Source organism: Entelurus aequoreus, linkage group LG13 (assembly GCF_033978785.1).
Source record: "Entelurus aequoreus isolate RoL-2023_Sb linkage group LG13, RoL_Eaeq_v1.1, whole genome shotgun sequence".
Classification (NCBI taxonomy): domain Eukaryota; kingdom Metazoa; phylum Chordata; class Actinopteri; order Syngnathiformes; family Syngnathidae; genus Entelurus; species Entelurus aequoreus.
Genome location: NC_084743.1, coordinates 46,617,758 through 46,638,873, shown reverse-complemented (window position 1 = coordinate 46,638,873; position 21,116 = coordinate 46,617,758). Strand labels below are relative to the sequence as shown.

The 21,116-nt window shown below is 39.1% G+C and overlaps 1 protein-coding gene across 1 annotated transcript in view; it reads left to right on the top strand.

The window, feature by feature from the left end:
- Positions 1–21,116, top strand: part of LOC133663453 (solute carrier family 12 member 9-like) — a 137,479-nt gene that overhangs the window by 84,081 nt on the left and 32,282 nt on the right. Inside the window, exons 7-9 of the mRNA XM_062067927.1 lie at positions 8,323–8,480; positions 9,215–9,297; positions 15,422–15,546. Of these exons, the coding sequence (XP_061923911.1) occupies positions 8,323–8,480; positions 9,215–9,297; positions 15,422–15,546 (366 nt within the window). The remainder of the gene's footprint in view (positions 1–8,322; positions 8,481–9,214; positions 9,298–15,421; positions 15,547–21,116) is intronic.

Genomic DNA, 21,116 nt, shown 5'->3' with positions numbered 1-21,116 from the left:
TAATCATTTATGTATTTATTCACTGTTGTGTTAGAGGTTGAGTACAATCAAATATGTTAGAAATTGCTATGAAAAAAAAAAGGGTAGGGTTTAATAAGCTTTGCTTTTTCCTACTCCTTTTTGGACATGTATTGAGAAACTAGAAATATGTGATGTGTTAAATTGTAATTGTACGCATGATGGAAATGAGCTGACACCATAACCATAACCATATAATATTTGATGAGAACTTCCTGGCCTATCCCAGAACCCTGAGGGTGGGTCTTCCAGAATGACAAAGACCCAAAACATACGGCCACGGCAAAAAAGGAATGTCTCAAGAATAAGCCAGTCCTAAAACCCTAATTCTATTAAAAATTTAAAACTGAAACTTAAAGTTTCCAAATGACAGTCTTTAAACTTTTAGTAGTTTGAGTATATGTACTGTAAGAGTAGTGGATCAAAATCCCTCCACACATGTGGACAACACTGGTAACTAGCTACGAGAAATGTCTGGCCTCTCAGTTCACCAACAAACATTTCTCCACCAAATGCTAATACTACATTTTGCATGGGGATGAAATACCGTATTTTCCGGACTATAGAGCCGCACTCACTCAATTTTAGAAAACATTATTTTTCAATTTTTTAGCCGCAGTGACGTTGTGAAATTAGTTATTTACACAGAAATCATTTGTAAATGTTTATATACATTCCTTAATTGTTTCCAAACAATGCCTGTAACACGGCAGTACAACAGCTGATCAAACAAACAGAAGTCATCATCATGACATCACTAGCTGCGGAAGCTAGCTCTCCAATCAGCTAAACAGGCTCAATAAGTCCATGGTGACATTTTGGTGAATTTAGAAATCTGGAACAATACAAACAGAATGTCATTGTAAGTTAATAATACTAACACAGACACTTGTAAATGTGTTAGCATATTAGCTAATACTAACAACTCTAGCTTGATTACATTATGATAGCACATACAAATATGCATGACAATACTCCTACAAACATCACACATGGGAGAGTTTAGTAAGTATGAATTATTTTGGTTATATTGTAAAACTTCCAAACATTGCTTGGAGTGATGAAAGAAGAATCCATTCGAGTAAAAATGCTCTGCACGACTAGAAGACGAAACGGCACTTGTACTTCCTGTTGAAAACACTAGAACGAAATACTGCAGATGTTCAGCCGCAACACCTAGAAAAAGTGAACTTGCCCAAAAGATTGTCAGTGTCTGTTATAAACAATTTGTTGAGTTCAAAACATTAAAACACCAATAAATTAGCCACACCGTTTTGTAAGCCGCAGGGTTCAAAAAGTAGGAAAAAAGTAGCAGCTTATAGTCTGGATTTTACGGTACTTATCTCATTCAATCAAATACAAATTGATTTATAACCTTTTTCAATGTAGTTTGTATATATTTTGTGTCAATATTCTGTCTCTGTTCAAATAAAATAAAACTAATCAGACATACGGGTACATATTATGTTAGATGTTGGTGCAGCCTAACACAATTGGCAACCATATTGTAATGCCCTGTCCACACGATCATGATTCAGACCACGATTGGCATTTGGGTTGAAACGTGAAGCTGTCGTGGTGAGCGTATTGCATGGCATCTGATCTTGACATGAAGCGTGGCCGTTGAGACAGTTCACAAAATTGCCGCAGTCAACACGATCAAATTTCTGTGTCGCATCAGAACATGTCAGAACGCTACCAAGCATGGCGCCTAATCATGTTCATTGGGATCAACTATAATAGAAACGAAAAACTCTCCATCGCACAGAGTTGCGATGTGGCACATTATGTTACGCACAACTAAATAACATATCTAACGACCTGATACAATGATAGCACTTTTTTTTTTACCAAGTCTCCAATCGGCACGCACAATCGTTTCAAACCGCAACAGAACGTAATTGATGTTTGAGAATGTACAAGAATGCATCAAATCAGCGCTCTTACAAGAGCACATTAAATTGGCTCTCCAGACACGTCTGCGGTCATCCATCGCATCACAAACACCGCTAGATCTCAATTCATCAAATCATCTTCTGAGTGGAAGTTTGATCACAAATACGAGTAGCTACGAGTAGGTAATTGTTGTGATCACATGACAGTGTGAATGGGGCATAATACAGAGGTTGCAACATGCTGTTGGCTTTAAATTACTCCCTAAACTTGGTTTGAATCGTATTTGTCAGATTGATTGTACATTTATTCTATCAAGAATAAATGCTCTCTGTAGACTCGGCGCGGTAGCCATGGCGTCCCTCAGGGATTCGTGCCTGGATCAGTATTGTTTAGTCTTTTCATGCTTTGCTTTAGCAGTATTATTATCAATCAATCAATCAATCAATCAATGTTTATTTATATAGCCCTAAATCACAAGTGTCTCAAAGGGCTGTACAAGCCACAACGACATCCTCGGTACAGAGCCCACATACGGGCAAGGAAAAACTCACCCCAGTGGGACGTCGGTGAATGACTATGAGAAACCTTGGAGAGGACCGCATATGTGGGTAACCCCCCCCCCCCCCCCCCCCCCCTCTAGGGGAGACCGAAAGCAATGGATGTCGAGTGGGTCTGACATAACATTGTGAAAGTCCAGTCCACAGTGGATCCAACACATCAGCGGGAGTCCAGTCCACAGCGGGGCCAACAGGAAACCATCCCGAGCGGAGACGGGTCAGCAGCGCAGAGATGTCCCCAACCGATGCACAGGCTAGTGGTCCACCCGGGGTCCCGACTCTGGACAGCCAGCACTTCATCCATGGCCACCGGACCTATGCAACTCCCCCTCGCAAGGGACAGGGGAGAAGAGGAGAGAAGAAAAGAAACGGCAGATCAACTGGTCTAAAAAAGGGGGGTCTATTTAAAGGCTAGATTATACAAATGAGTTTTAAGATGGGACTTAAATGCTTCTACTGAGGTAGCATCTCTAACTGTTACCGGGAGGGCATTCCAGAGTACTGGAGCCCGAATAGAAAACGCTCTATAGCCCGCAGACTTTTTTATGGCTCTGGGAATCACTAATAAGCCGGAGTTCTTTGAACGCAGATTTCTTGTCGGGACATATGGTACAATACAATCGGCGAGATAAGCTGGAGCTAAACCGTGTAGTATTTTATACGTAAGTAGTAAAACCTTAAAGTCGCATCTTAAGTGCACAGGAAGCCAGTGCAAGTGAGCCAGTATAGGCGTAATATGATCAAACTTTCTTGTTTTTGTCAAAAGCCTTGCAGCCGCATTTTGTACCAACTGTAATCTTTTAATGCTAGACATAGGGAGACCCGAAAATAATACGTTACAGTAATCGAGACGAGACGTAACGAACGCATGAATAATGATCTCAGCGTCGCTAGTGGACAAGATGGAACGAATTTTAGCGATATTACGGAGATGAAAGAAGGCCGTTTTAGTAACACTCTTAATGTGTGACTCAAACGAGAGAGTTGGGTCGAAGATAATACCCAGATTCTTTACCGAGTCGCCTTATTTAATTGTTTGGTTGTCAAATGTTAAGGTGGTATTATTAAATAGATGTTGGTGTCTAGCAGGACCGATAATCAGCATTTCCGTTTTCTTAGCGTTGAGTTGCAAAAAGTTAGCGGACATCCATTGTTTAATTTCATTAAGACACGCCTCCAGCTGACTACAGTCCGGCGTGTTGGTCAGCTTTAGGGGCATGTAGAGTTGAGTGTCATCAGCATAACAGTGAAAGCTAACACCGTACTTGCGTATGATGTCACCCAGCGGCAGCATGTAAATACTAAAGAGTGCAGGGCCAAGAACCGAACCCTGGGGAACTCCGCACGTTACCTTGACATAGTCCGAGGTCACATTGTTATGGGAGACGCACTGCATCCTGTCAGTAAGATAAGAGTTAAACCAAGACAAGGCTAAGTCTGACATACCAATACGTGTTTTGATACGCTCTAATAAAATATTATGATCGACGGTATCGAAAGCGGCGCTAAGATCAAGAAGCAGCAACATAGATGACGCATCAGAATCCATCGTTAGCAATAGATCATTAGTCATTTTTGCGAGGGCTGTCTCCGTAGAGTGATTTGCCCTGAAACCGGATTGAAAAGGTTCACAGAGATTGTTAGTCACTAAGTGTTCATTTAGCTGCTGTGCAACAATTTTTTCGAGAATTTTGGAAATAAACGGAAGGTGGGAGACCGGTCGGTAGTTTACCATGAGGTCAGGATCGAGGTTAGGTCTTTTGAGCAGAGGATGAATAACCGCTTTTTTGAATGCTAGGGGAACAGTGCCGGAGGAAAGTGATAAGTTTATAATATTTAACACTGATGGACCTAATAATACAAACAGTTCCTTGATAAGTTTCCCAGGAAGTGGGTCAAGTAAACATGTTGTTTGTTTTATCCCACTTACACGCTGTAATAATTCCTCTAATGTTATTTCATCAAAAATAGAGAGACTATTTTGGAGGGCAGTGTCCGTCGTATATACAGTCGTATTTGTGTTAATAGAACCCAGTTGTAGCTGGGATGCGTTGTCTTTAATCTCCTTTCTAATGAGTTCAATTTTCTTATTAAAGAAATTCATAAAATCATCTGCCGAGTGGGTGGAGCTACTGGGAGGAGTCCCTTGTTGGGTTAGCGATGCTACTGTACTAAACAGAAATTTAGGATCGTTTTTGTTGAGGCGGATGAGATTTGAGTAGTATTTAGCTTTAGCTAAGGTAAGCATGCGTTTATAAGTTATTAAACTATCCCTCCATGCTTGATGGAAAACCTCAAGTTTAGTCGTGCGCCATTTGCGTTCCAGTTTTCTACATGATAATTTATGAGCTCTAATTTCTTCTGTAAACCATGGGGTGCGCCTTTTAGGGGCCCTTTTTTGCTTTAGCGGTGCTATACTATCAATAATTTCGCGCAAGGCATCGTCAAAGTTGTTAGTGATGTTATCAATAGAGCCGACATAATTTGGGAATGGTGCCATTACCGAAGGCAGTAGGTCAGCAAGAGTCATCGTTGTGGCAGCATTAATGTTGCGGCCGCTATAGCAGTTATTATTATTATTAGCTTGTTGACAATGAGTCAAAACTTCAAATTTTATAAGGTAATGATCGGACATTACTTTAGTATATGGAAGTATCATAACTTTGGAGGTGGTGACACCCCTGACAAGCACTAGATCTATTGTATTACCGTTGCGATGCGTGGGTTCATGTATTATTTGTGTAAGACCACAGCTATCAATTATGGTTTGGAGCGCCACGCACTGAGGGTCCGATGGGGTATTCATATGGATATTAAAGTCCCCCATTATGATTATATTGTCGGCGTGCGTCACTAGATCAGCAACGAACTCTGAGAATTCACTGATAAAGTCCGAATAGGGCCCAGGGGGGCGGTAGATAACAGCCAGGTCGAGAGGTAGCGGTGTGACCGACCTCATAGTAAGCACCTCAAACGATTTATATTTATTATTTAGGTTAGGGGTAAGGTTGAAATTTTCATTGTATATTAGTGCGACACCCCCTCCCCTTTTAAGAGGACGGGCAACATGCGCATTCGTATAGTTAGGAGGAGATTCCTCATTGAGCGCAAAAAATTCATCTGGTTTGAGCCAGGTTTCGCTAAGACCAATGACGTTAAGATTGTTGTCTCTAATGACCTCATTAACCAATAACGCCTTGGGAGACAATGATCTTATGTTTAAAAAGCCCATATTATAGGTATTGGGCTGTTTTGACGAGTTTTTGTTAAGATTATCCGTAGTGGCAATATTAACAATGTTGCGTTTATTATGCGTAGTGCACTTTAAATAGTTTCGACCATATCTAGGAATTGATATGACGGGAATTTTCCGATTGTTTGCTTGGTGCTGCAATAGACTGGACATATCATAATTTGCCACCTCAGTAGAATGCATGTCCACCTCTGACACAGACACAACAGAAAAAACATTATGTGAATTGTGTATTATTCTAAGAGAATTGCTATGCGTACATGGATTATCCAGACAACATTCAAACTTCCACTGTTATGCAGTTGACACACAACTTTATCAATAACACTGAATGACACTAATAAGCTATCAAACTCCAGGCATGTCTTCAAGATATCAAGAATCCGATGACTTGTAACTTGTTACTGCTAAACTCCGATAAAGCAGAAATTACAGTCCTTGACTAGTGCCCCCAAGATATTTCCTCTTTCGACTTATTTCTCTTAATATCCTCTTAATATAATCTAATAATAATAATAATGGATTAGATTTTATATCGCGCTTTTCTATTGTTAGATACTCAAAGCGCTCACAGAGAAGTGGGAACCCATCATTCATTCACACCTGGTGGTGGTAAGCTACATTTGTAGCCACAGCTGCCCTGGGGTAGACTGACGGAAGCGAGGCTGCCAGTTTGCGCCTACGGCCCCTCTGACCACCACCTACCATTCATTCATCATTCATTTCACCGGTGTGAGCGGCACCGGGGGCAAAGGGTGAAGTGTCCTGCCCAAGGACACAACGGCAGCGATTTTTTTGGATGGTAAGAGGCGGGGAGCGAACCTGCAACCCTCAGGTTTCTGGCACGGTTGCTCTACCCACTACGCCACGCCGTCAATGGTGATATCATTGTTATTGCAGTCAGACATCCATGTAGTATGTAGCTACCTGTTTTTTGGTGTTTGTCTTTTGTCTTTCTCTCTTTTTTCTTTTCTCTTTCTCCCCTTAAATGGGCGCTCCTTGCTTCCGTGAGTTCTGCCAGTTGCTGTTGCCATTACGTCCCCTACATTTCTGTGTGGGATCATTTTGGTTTCCAGTTTTCTTTAATGTAAAAAGACCTGCTAAATGTGTAAAGTGCTTTAAAATAACTTTTGTTGTGAAACCAAATCAAACAGGGGCTCAATAAATTCTACCGTATTGTCCAGGCTATAGATCGCACCGGTATTTAAGTCGCACCTCCCAAATTTTAGAAGAAATAAATATGTTTACATATACAGTACTAGCTGCACCGGACTTAAAGCCGCACATACACCTGTACAAAAGTAAATGTGTAAATGTTTACCTTAATTGTTGCCAAACAGCTGATCAAACAAAACAGAATTCATCGCCATGGGCCCACTAGCTGCGGAGGCGAGCTCTCCAAATTAGCTTAACAGACTCAATAACTCCACGGTGAGGCGGTGACATTTGAGTGATTTTAAGAAACTGAAACATTACAAAAAGAATGCCATTGTACAGTTAGTAAATAATAGTAACACAGACACTAAACATGGTAGCATATTCGCTAATGCTAGCTAGCTATGATAGCTTGATTACATTACACTAGCAAGTACAAATATGCATGAACTCACTCCTACAAATATCACACATGGGACAGTTTAGTAAAAGTACAAATTGTTTTAGTAACATTGTAAAACTTACAAACGTTGCTTGGAGTGATGAATGAAGAATCCTTTCGAACATAAACATTATGGACGAATACTTCCTCCCACCTCCAAAGACATGCACCTGGGATATGTTGATTGGCAACACTAAAATTGGCCCTAGTGTGTGAATGTGAGTGTGAATGTTGTCTGTCTATCTGTGTCGGCCCTGCGATGAGGTGGCGACTTGTCCAGGGTGTACCCCGCCTTCCGCCCGATTCTAGCTGAGATAGGCTCCAGCGTCCCCCACGGCCCCGAAGGGAATAAGCGGTAAAAAATGGATGGATGGATGGACTTCCGGTTCATGGAACGAAAGAAGAAGTACATTTCAACCTGCAGGCTCTGCACTGAGCAAACCGTCCAAATGAAAACTATTTGCTGAATACAAACCATTATGGCCGTTAGTGAAGAAAATCTGTATATTAGCCCCACCGTTTCATAATCCGCAGGGTTCAAAATGTGGGAAAAAAGTAGCGGCTAATAGTCCGGAAAATATAGTAATGCTAATCGTAATCAATACAAACAGTTGCATACTACTCATGTGACATATATAACAAAAACATTGTCAAAACACATACTGTAAAAACACCATATAAAATGAAACGTGTTAATAGTCATTCTACATACAGGTACGGTATGTTTTTAGGTAAAGAAAGCAAAGCCTAATTGCACTTAGCATTTCAATGATAAATATTCTGTCCTGTGTTTGTTGGTTTGAAGCGGATTTTTTTTCCACACATTGAAAGACTTGAAAATACAAACTTACTATAGGTGCATTAATGATACATAGGCCCATACATAATAATAACAATGTGTTGATTAGATATTCCTTGATTGTCTGAACAATGTTTTAGTAAATATCCATCATAGTTTACAATGTTTACAGACTATTGATTGCTGTTTGTTTTCCTTCTAGAGTGTTACTTCAGAAGGATTACAGTTTCCTCAGAGACATCAACGTCTGGAACCCTTTTGTGACCATTGGAGTTTATTCTTCTACCCTTTCAGCAGCCATGAGCAACCTCATTGGCGCCTCACGCATCCTCTACGCCTTGGCCAGAGATGACTTGTTTGGTATTAAACTACCAGTCCTTTTTTGTTAGTAAAAAGTATGCTGGAATGCTTTATAACTTATATACTTTTTCACACAGCCATAATCAGCTCATTCACTTTTACATACAGCATTATTAATTAATTGCACCAAACACTAAATAAAAAATAAATGATGTGCTTAGTTTTGCCTCTGTCCTATGTAAACTAAAAGATAAATGTGTTGGCAAAATGATATCACTTTATGATCACAATATCAGTGAACAGTCACACTCTCCTATGTTTATATATTTGATCAATTACTGCAATTGCGTCAAGCTAAATATAATAAAACATAAACAGTGAAACAATACAGTATTTTTTCTACTTCTAAATAATTGTTTTAATATTTTGATATTGCACTACTGTATCTTAAAATTGACATTTGCAATACCTTGCTTAAAAATTATGACTTGTCAAACATAAAATGTAATTTTTACCGTGTTTGAATGTTGAATTTATTAATGGAAAACCCCTGAAGATGCAGCATCTCGTTTTCAAGGGTGTTTCTTAATTTTGGTAATATGTAGCTTTCACTTTGCATGGCAGTATCTTAACTTTGTTTTGCTAAAATATACAAAAACAGAAACCAACCCAGAGTGTTCCACAGCATGGGAATCTTTTCCAATTTTCTCCTTGAGTTGATCTGGTGACCTGTATATCTTTTATGATTTCTACATGACCAATTATATTTGTTTTCTTTGTTGTCTTTCCTCTAGGTAAGGTGTTGTCTCCTGCTAAGAAGATATCTAACAGTGGCAACCCCTGGGCCTCTGTGCTTCTTTCCTGGTTTCTTGTACAAGTGAGTGATGAACATCTCAGTATCATACTTAAATTCAAAGTGTGCCCAATCAAGGGATTTGTGTTAAAAAGTGTATCTATTAATGTTTGCATGACTTTAGTTAATCATAATACTGTATATTGTAACTATAGGATAAAGTGCAGTCATTGTTAGTAGTTTAAGTGACTATTAATCAGAAGTTGGTAGAGAAGCCCAAAAAATAATTAAGAGTAGTTACTTAAGAGCAGGGGTGCCTACACTTGTTTAAGCAGACAAGCTACTCATCAAATGACCAAGTCGATGTGATCTACCTCATAAACTGTAAATTCCGGACTATAAACTGCTACTTTTTTCCGAGGCTTTGAATCCTGTGGTTTATAAAATTGTGTGGCTAATCTATGGATTTGTCTTTGCTGACGGCAAGCTATAATGTAAATAGTTTCATAGTTTGTGCTATGGCACCATCTTTTGAACGAATTTGCTCATTGCAGATGCTGCAGTTGGTGACTTGCCCTTCTGTTTAGACTGAGCTACGAACCTACTAGAAGTACAGTTGCCATTTGGTTTTCTAGCTGTTCATAGCATTTCTACTCGTATGGATTCTTCGTTTATCACTCCACGCAACGTTTGTAAGTTTAACTATAACAATTTTACTAACTAAATCATCCCATGTGTCTGTAGGAGTGTTTTCATGCATATTTGTACGTGCTATTGTAAGGTAATAAAGCTTACGTCGTTGGCATTAGTTAACACATTTATGAGTGTCTTTGTTAGTATTATTAAATTATACAATGGTGTTCTTTTTGTATTATATCATTTTTTTAAATTCACCAAAATGTAACCGTGAAGGTATTGCGTCTGTTTAGCTATTTGGGGAGCTATCTTCCGCAGCTCGTGGATCCATGACGATGACTTCTGTTTTGTTTGATCAGCCTTTTAACTGCCATGTGACAGACACCGTTTGAAAACCGTTATCCATCCATCCATTTTCGACCGCTTGTCCCTTTTGGTGTCGCGAGGGGTGCTGGAGCCTATCACAACTGCATTCGGGCAGAAGGCGGGGTTGAAAACCATTACATTACAAAAATGCTAAATATGATTACAACTGTAAATTAATTACAGAGCGTTACAGTGATGAAACACATTTACATTTCAACCAAGGCAGAAACACTGGCAGCCTTTCACAAACCTGGTGTGCGTCTCCTGTCTGCTCTGACGAGAATGGAATGGACTTCATCGTGATTGCGCTTTAAAGTACATCGAAATGTGTTTTCAGTACCAGCTGTTTGAAAGCAGACATTCAGTCGATAGGGGACCGCCTGTGACGAAAGGCTCACAGCAGCACCGCTTGTACGTTGAGAAGATTAGTGTTATGCGCTTTCATGTCTCCAAACATCCCAAAAAAATTACTAGATTTGTCGCTTTTTAGAAAGTCACTTAGATATATATATGTATACCGTAATTTCCGGACTATAAGCCGCTACTTTTTCACCTCGTTCTGGTCCCTGCGGCTTATACAAGGGTGCGGCTTATTTACGGCCTGTTCTTCTCCGACACCGACAAAGAGGATTTCGGTGGTTTTAGTACGCAGGAGGAAGACGATGACACAATGATTAAAGACTGACTTTAAGCGTGGCTTGGTTGGTAGAGCGGCCGTGCCAGCAACTTGAGGGTTCCAGGTTCGATCCCCACTTCTGCCATCCTAGTCACTGCCGTTGTGTCCTTCGGCAAGGTACTTTACCAACCTGCTCCCAGTGCCACCCACACTGGTTTAAATGTAACTTATGTAATGGGTTTCACATGGACAGTGCTTTCAGTAACTAAAGATAAGCACTGTATAAATATAATTTACTTTACTTAACTTCACATTTGCTTTTTGCAATAAGCTTGCAAGACAGCTTGACAACCTACCATCAATGATGGACTAATGACCCTGCGTCTCAGGGTCACAAAGTACTGCTTTGCCACTGTCATCAGTGCCTATGCTAACACCATGACAAACCCTGACGACACAGCAGGGCTGTGTACTTGCCCCGACCTTGTTCTCTCTCCTGTTTTCAGCAATGTTGCTTGATGCCTTCAGTGACTGTGACAGAAGTGTGTACATCCAGTTCCGCACTGAAACGAAAGTGCCACACTATGTGAATTCCTATTGGCAGATGACTGTGCTCTGGTTGCACACTACCACGACCACTACCACGCTCTTCATGGATAGCCTTGCAGCTGCCTGCAGGTGATTCAGACTGACAATCAATCTTGGAAGGACTGAAGCCATGGTTCAGCCTTTACCATTACAGGCTGCCAGTGCACCACAACCTCCTCACATCAACACCAACAACACAGAGATCAAAACTGTCGAAAAGTCTGCTACCTGGGTAGCACCATTACAAGCAATGGATCCCTGGACGCTGAGGTTATACAGCGCATTGGAAAGACAAGCGCGGCCTTCCGCCGACTGACAGAGAGACTCTGGCGAGTCCACGGCATTCGTCTCTCCACCAAGATTGCCTTGGTCCTGAGCGCATGCCTCTATTATTGTGAGACACGAACCATTTACCGCCAGCACATCAAACTGCTTAAGCAGTTTCACCAGCGTATCTTCGCAGGAGAGTGGCCTCCCCAGCATTGAGTCATTGATCATCAAATGCCAATTGAGATGGACCGGACATATTTTTCGCATGGAAGACACAGGATTTCAAAGATGCTACTGGCACCATGTCAGGGAAAACCCCTACAAAGATACTCTGAAGGAAAACCTTTAGAAATGCAGCTTCACTGTGAACTCTTTGGAATTAACATCCCACGACAGAACTCTTTAGAGGCACCAGTGTGCACAGCATAAGGTATTTTGATACCAACAGAGCAATCGTCACTCAGTCAAAGAAGGAGAGAAGGAAACAGAGTTCCTCTTTGTGTTCCTTTCCTTGTAGCAGCTGTGTGTGCATCGCGATTTGGTCTTCATTCTCACATGAGCACCCACCTCGGCAAATGATAGTATATAATCTTAAACGTTAAATGCATATAGATTCTCTTCTTTCTTGAAGACAAACATATATGTTGGTGTATTACTTTATTCTAATGACTTGCATTGATTGGAATCAAACAGGATTTATAGTAGTGCTGATACGTTCCACAACTTGATATTGTACAGGGGAAAAACAATAATCCTTGCGTTTGAATACCACATTAAAGTGGTTGGTTTTTGACTTCTTATTTGTCGAGCTTTAATCCTTGTTTTAATACCATTAACAAGAAATACATTGAAGGCAAACTCTGTAGCTCTCAAGCATGAGTGTGCTAGTTTTCAGATGTTGTTAACGCAGACTGGATGAGCAGCATTTTTTAAAATTGTGACTAAACTCTCATTATTTATTAATATAAGAATTATCTCGGCATCCATTGCTGCCAGTCACCCAGGAGGGGGTCCCCACATCTGTGGCCCTTTCCCAAGGTTTCCTTTTTTCCCTAGCTTGGGCTTTTGGAGTTTTTCTTTGCCCGAATGTGGGTTTGTATCAGGTATTGTCATTGTGGTTTGTGAAGTCTGTTGAAGCACTGTGATTAAGGGCTATATAAACAACCTGTGATTGATTTATTGATTGATCCATATATCCTGTATTGCACTTATCCTGTATTGCACTTAGCCAGAAGAGTCTCGAGCTGAATGAATTTTACAGATCCAGGTCTGTACAAAACTAGTCAGGCGATTTGTGCTGATTGATTAAATCAGTGAAACACTTAAACACTCTTTATACGAAATGAAAGATTATCATCCTGTTATTATCCCACACTTGTTTACATGTTTAAGAACTAGAAGGCAGCTGCTTTGTAAAATAGATCAGTCCATCAAATTACCGGGTATCATCATAATCAATGGCAAAAATACAAGATAAAATTACAAATAATTTAAATGAAAAAGTATGCAGAACAGATTGTCAGGGATTCTTGTTGAATAAGCTACTGTGTCTTTGAAGTGGTATACAGTCTGTTTAGTCTGAATACTGCAATATTGGCAGAGAGGAAAGAGAAAATCTTTGGTGAAAAAGAGGCCTGACAAAAATATCAATATTGTTTGAGAGTGGAAGAGGCTGAATGGTCTATTATTATTTGTGCTCTCCGTTTATCTCTCTCTTCGTCAGTCCCACTCTTGTCTTTTTAACCCATTTGAACTGTCTTTGAGTAGAAGGGGAGCAATTAGATGGAAATCGTTAGCTCCTCAGAGACCGTTGACTCTCGTCTTCTTGCTCTCTCTGCATGTTCCACCATTCGAATGATTTACTGATGACAAAATCTGATTGTAATCTCGCCTCAGACGCTCAACTATTACTCAGTCAAGCTCAGCGAAGCTTTTTTTATGTGAATATATAATAGTGACAATGAAAGATGAAACAGAATAAAGATATAATAAACATACTCATCAGAGTCTGAAATACACATTTTGTGTTTGCTGAGGAAGCTAAAGGTGTAAGTGGAGTAGCCAAGAAAATCCCCAGACCAAAACTGAGCACATGTAGGGTATCCTAAGGCGCAAGGTCTCTGACATCCATCAGCACAGTGATGCCATCATTGGAGGAGTAGAAGAAGATTTCAGCCTGCGCAGCACTAGTGAATTACGTGCCCAATAGGATAAAGGCAGGGGTAGATGTCAATGGTGCTCAGTGCGCACACTACGTATTCACACTTTGGCCACTATTTAAATATGTTCACAGTGAAATGCACTCACTTGTGTTGCTAGAAATTTTGACCATAACGGCTTTATATTCAAGGGACAGTACATTTATTTTGCTTTCCAAGCTGTACACTGACTGCTCTAAGACACACCATGTCCACATACTGTTGTCCCTTTAGAAAAGGGGTGTCCAAACTGCGGCCTACCTGAGTTTTCAGTGTGTCCTTTTTTAACAAGAAGAGTATATATACAGCAATGTTAATATTTGGTTACATGTCCCTTGGCAAGTTTCACTGCAATAAGGCACTTTTGGTAGCCATCCACAAGCTTCTGGTTGAATTTTTGACCATTCATCTTGACAAAATGGGTGCAGTTCAGCCAAATTTGTTGGTTTTCTGACATGGACTTGTTTCTTCAGCATTGTCCACACGTTTAAGTCAGGACTTTGGGAAGGCCATTCTAAAACCTTAATTCTAGCCTGATTTAGCCATTCCTTTACCACTTTTGACATATGTTTGGGGTCATTGTCCTGTTGAAACACCCAACTGTGCCCAAGACCCAACCTCCGGGCTGATGATTTTAGGTTGTCCTGAAGAATTTGGAGGTAATCCTCCTTTTTCATTGTCCCATTTACTCTCTGTAAAGCACCAGTTCAATTGGCAGCGAAACAGACCCAGCGCATAATACTACCACCACCATGCTTGACGGAGGGAATGGTGTTCCTGGGATAAAGGCCTCACCTTTTCTCCTCCAAACATATTGCTTGGTATTGTGGCCAAACAGCTCAATTTTTGTTTCATCTGACATCACATGGACAACGATAAAACCTTCTGGAGTAAAGTTCTGTGGTCATAGGAAACAAATATTTTGCTGTTTGGCCACAATACCCAGCAAAGTGTTTGGAGGAGAAAAGGTGAGGCCTTTACTCCCATGAACACCATGTCAAAACTTTTGACCACAACTGTATATGTACACACACACACACACACACACACACACACACACACACACACACACACACATATATATATATATATATATATATATATATATATATATATATATATATATATATATATATATATATATATATGTATATATATATATATATATATATATATATATATGTATATATATATATATATATATATATATATATATATATATATATATATATGTATAATGTGTATAGGCTATACAGTATATGTGTGTATATATCGTTACTTTACATGCCGTCGGCTTTCGGCACCCAGGCAAATTTCTTCAACTCAATGTGGCCCCCGGGTCAAAAAGTTTGGAAACCCTTCCTTAGAAGCTGTAATAAAATGGTTGCTACCCACTTTGGTGAGATACAACAGTCTAAGGTCAGCCTCCCCTAAACTTCTCTTTTCATAATGGTCTGTTTCATTGCAATGTTTTTACTTTACTTTTTACTCGTTCATTTATTCCTCTCTGTCTTCTTTTGTTCATTCACTGTAGCTCGTGCTGTTTTCGGGGAAGCTCAACACAATTGCCAGTATTGTGACCATTTTCTTTTTGCTGGTTTATGCTGCTGTGGACTTGGCATGCCTCGCTCTGGAATGGGCCTCAGCACCTAATTTCAGGTAAGACGAGTATCCAAAAATACACACACCAATTATTGTGGCCCATTACCTTCCAATATGCAGTTGTATGTCTTGCATATCATACCCTAGAACAGGTCACATGTTGATAATAAAAGTAATAAATAAGACTCTCTGGGATATATTTTGTTGGACATTTTCTCTTTTCTTTTCTAATCACGCTCCCTCTCGTTCGCTCTTCTTTACGGGTACCATTGTTTATGTGTGAAAAGGGGAGTGATTGTATTCCAGCTGGATACTACTATGGCAACCGTGTACTAATTAAAAGACATAAACCTGGCCTCTGCTTATGACCCCATATTGGATAGGGACCTGCAATAAAACTGTGTTTGAGGGGAATGCAATGTGAATTGGATCTTCAGGTACCTGGGATTGGAGATGCTAAGAGATTTAAATTTACAATGTTTATGTTTTGGTGTGTGGCTAGTATCCCTAGGACACTTGCAATGACCCTGATTTATAAGCGCTCTGTGAAGCCATTTTCACATTGCAGCAGCATGAGGAAGGTACCTGTGTGTCTTTAGCTCAGTGATTACATTGTGACTCTGTTGGCATTTGGTATTTGAAATATTTCTTGTAAGTCATTTCATATGTCTGGTTGCAACTGCTGTTATCTGTCATTACAGATGTAGATCTCCAATTGCAGTAACCGAGACTGCGTTCCTAAAGTCGTACCTTCCAGGATTAAAAACTTCCTTTAGGCTCAGAGATATATTCCAAACATGATAAGTGCCTCCGCTTTTAATTTGTCACACTGGAGAGAAGCTGTTTAGGCACAGTACATTACTTCCTTGTTATGACATATCACCTCCCAACATTGCAGTTTGTATTATGAATTCCCCCTGCAGTAAAAACTCCTGCCTGCAGAGTGTGCATAATACTTTGTCAATTGACTGTTCCATCATGTTTTCTTACTCAGATTTTCCATCGAGCAGGCCAACGTGCTGTTTGTCTTTCATATTGACTTGTTTGGTGGTGCAGCCTTTCACTACCTGATCAGCTGCCCATGTTAGCATGCATGATGGCAACAATAGCTTGACAAAAGCTGCCTGTAATTTTATTTATTTCTGTCACTTAGCAGCTAAATGTCTATGTTCATACACAGTATGGAGCCATTCCCCTAAATTAATAATCCACACCCCCATTGTGGCAAATAAACTTCATTGATTACAATTAGCGTTATCATTGGAGGGTGAAGCTAAACATGTTACACACTGAGTAAAAACAAATGGAAGCAGACAGGAAGGCATACTAGTCGCTAAACTAGCATTTAAACTTTAAGAAGTCTAGATGGAAGTGCGTTACAACAGAAAGTAATCAGTCATTAACAGGAAATTAACAAGTACCGGTAGATTAATAAAACTCTAGAGAGAGGATAATACAACAGTGCTCTGTTGCTGTGAAACAGTCAGGCATACACGTAAGGCAGGGGTGTCCAAAGTGCGGCCCGGGGGCCATTTGTGGCCCGCAGCTAATTGTTTACCGGCCCGCCACACATTCTGGAAATACTATTGTAAAAATAAAAAAGAACATTAAAAAAAGTGGAATGAGGTGAAATCTAACGAGAAAAAGTTACAATGTTGGCACAAAAGCTGCCATGTACGCTGTTTTTTTTTCTTTTGTCTGTCTTTATTTTCCTTTTTTTGCCATTGCTCAGAAAAAAAAAATAACGACAAAAAATCCATGTTATAATGAATTATTTTCAGGACTCCGATTACTTCAGATATTTCACTTTAAAAGGTTTTATGTGGTAAATATTGCATATATTGTGTAGTAGCCATATAAAAACATCAACGTTTTCTTTGACAAAAGCACATAAAACAAACACAATAATTGTTCCAGCATAAAATCGACAGATATATCTGAAGTTGATCTCGTAACTTAAGTGTTGAAAGTAAAAGAAAAACCTATTAAAAATGTATCACTTTATGAGTGGGGCACCTTTTGGATCCCAAATATATTTAGTGATTTTTTATTTATCTTTTCACTGTGATTACTCAAAAATAGGAAATAATTAAAATCAATGGTGTCCTGCATTATTGATCTTTTAGGGCTCTAATTACTAAATACTGCATATTTCAGTTTTACTATAAAAAACTAAGTTGTTTTTGACAGAAAAGCCATAAAAAAATGTTTTTCATTTGTAATACTTTATATCAACTTGAAGTTGATATAGAGATTTACTGTAAACGTTAAATAATTTTAAAAAAATAATAATCGGACTTATTTTTAACATTTTAATGACTGAGACCCTTTATGGTCCCCGGGACCCCTAAAGGTAAAATAAATTAAAAAATCCATATATTTTGTTATGGTTTGAAAATGAAAAATATCAAAATGGCCCCCGCATGCTTTAATTATTCTGTGTGCGGCCCTCAGTGGAAAAAGTTTGGGCACCCCTGACGTAAGGGAAGTTTGTTTTGATCCATATGATCCCAAGGTTAGTGACAGTATATAATGGATACTATGGGGACATTAGTTTTTTTTATTGTTTACAAATTCTGGGAATATGTCGCTGGACACAGGAGGAGTTTGAAGGCAAAAACCAGAGAAGTTGATAGTAGTTTTTACTTTTGTTTAGTTATTCTTTACTATCAACTTTATTTTGCTCAAATATTTGTATGTAGTTAAAGAGGAAAAAAAAAAAGTATGAGTGTTTTGTTGATATTGTTATACTGCATTTATGTGTATTTTTGTGATTATAATTGTAATTAAAATTACCAGGTAATACATGTGATTGGTATCAGCTGGTCTTACTTATTGATGATTGGTATTGGAATTGGCAGCAAAAAACTCTGATCAAAACACCCTTATAACAGTCTTCTTCTTTAATCTTCTTCCACTGACAAAACAGGTTTTTATTATTTCCATATGCAGTACTTTAACATTTTCAGACTTACTTTAGCTTCTGTAGCAAGAATGTGTCTCGTTTCGTTGATGTAAACATGCCCCCTTCCCTGAGGCTTCGACTTCTTTTGTGAATTTGTTGTTGTTAAGGTCTGAACCGTTAGTCCGCCACGCATGTAGAGAATGCCGACTCCGATGATTATCCAATAAAGCAGGACTTTTAAAAAGTTAAACAATATCAGATTAAGATGTTTACATGCATTTTCGAAAGCTGGTTTCAAAGACTCAGGCAAAACATTTCTATTGTTAACTTCTCCCAGTTGGCAGTGGGACCTGCAGTCCCCGCAGGTCTCTTGTTTTTTTTTTTTAATTCCTTGTGCTCCTTTCATTGTGCTCTGTCTGGCGCTCTCCCATGGCTCTTTCCAGGCGAAAAGAATGAAAAGCCATTTAGCGCCGTCTCTCCCTGGAGAGCTGCTCTGTAATTAGCATAACTAATTTAGCAGAAATATTTCCCTTTCCCTTAAATTTGGCATTGTGTAGGTGTGTTTGAAATTATGATGTAGCGGAAAAGATGTCTACTTGTTAAATGTGTCTGCACAGGCAGTATACAGTGGATAAAGGCTTACAATTTGGAGACTGGCTGTGTCAGTCATGCAGCAGTTCTTTTTGTTCCCTATTATTGACGTGTGAATGCAGATGCCTGACTTTCATATTGCCTGCGTGTGATTGTGTCGTATTTGTGTGTTTTTAGTGTTATCTTTGAGCGTGATGAGTCCTATGTGTGACTACAGCTTCATATTACTATTGAATTTCTACGGTAAATCTTAACCCCCCCCCACTGTAACCGAAATATCACAGTATTTATATTACCGTTACATCCCTAATGTAAGCACAGACAGCCAGAGGTGGGTAGTAACATGTACAGTCACTTAAGTAACTTTTTGTCAGATAAATTTTAATGCAACATACTATATTTTCCAGACAATAGAGTGCACCGGTATATAAGCTGCACACACTCAATTTTAGAAGAAAAAAACAATTCCAATATATTACACTATAAGCCGCAGATATATGCATTGTAAAAAGGGGTTATTTACACAGAAAATTTTTGTAAACATTTATTTACATACCCAATTGTTTCCAAACTGTGCTTGTAACATTGCAGTAAAATGGGTGATCAAACAAAACAGAAGTCATCGTCATGAAACCACTAGCTGCGGAAACTAACCCTCTTATTGGCTAAACAGACTCAATAAGTCCACGGTGATGTTTTGGTGAATTTACTGAAGAATTTGTGAAACTAAAACAATACAAAAAGAATGCAATTGTAAATTCATAATACTAACACACACACTCCAAAACATGTTAGCATATTAGCTAATGCTAACAACGCTAGCTTGATTACACTAAGATAGCAAGTACAAATATGCATGAAAACACCGCTATCAAACATGTGAGGGTTTAGTACCGGTAAGTATGAATTGCTTTAGTTTGGCAAAACTTAGATGTATTGCTTGGAGTAATTAATGAAGAATCCGTACGAGTAGAAACGCTATGGACAACTTGTACTTCCGGTTCAAGGCACTAAACAGAAATAAATACTGTAAACCTGCAACCCGCAGCACACGCAGTGGGCGAACTCCTCCAAAAGATGACGCCATAGCACAAACAATAACACACTTTTTTAAGTTTCTCTGTCGTGTTTTATGAAAACAATTTTTGAATGCAAAACATTATGGCTGTTTGTAGAGAAAAAAATAATTAATTAGCCGCACCGTTTTATAGGCCCTAAAGTTCAAAGCGTAGGAAAATATAGCCACTTTTGGTCCAGAAAATACGGTACTTTTTACTTCTACTTGAGTATTTTTTTAAAGGAAAACACAACTTTTACTCTGTTACATTGAGTTTCATTCAGATTGCTACATTAATCTGTAGATTACTGCGTGCAATTACTCGTACTGTTTTGGTTTGTTAAAAACACTTTTTCCTGCGGGCTCTGTTACATGTCTTTATGTCACCAATCAAATCCAACCGCAAGTGAGTTTTTACTCCATTTCACCAATCAAACCGAGCCTGGCAGTCACATGACTGCACTCAAAAATATTGCAAGTTCCAGTTTGAAAAGTGACATATTAATATTGTAATCTCGTAGCAGTGAAGAAAACTACAGCGACTCGCTGTCAGAAGAGGCACCACATCTCTTCATTTAAACTTTTCCTTATAAACTACAAAAACAGAGCTTCAATATCATATCACAAAATTTCAGCCTACAAGAAGTCCACTTCCAACTACAGAAAACCTGTTGTGGTAAATTGTACATGTTTTTTTTTCTGTTTTAGCTGCGCTTATGCTAACACTAGTCCTTTTGTAGGGTCATAAGCAGTGTTCTGAATTAAAGTGTAATGATAACGGTGTTACTAACACCAGTACTTTTACTAGTAATGATTAATCTAATTAATTACTTTTATGTATGTTACAACACCGTTAATGACACGTTTGGTGTAACCCGGCACACTACTTTTGATGTGGTTGTATGTCAACAAGACAGCGGCAGAAGCACAGAAAGTTCAATGCTGTAAATATTTTTTTACGAATGATTCTGAAAACAACAACCAGCACCACACTAAAATAACTTCATATCAAACAGACGGATGCAACATCACACAACAAACAACACACATGTAAGTACACACATGGTTTACGCA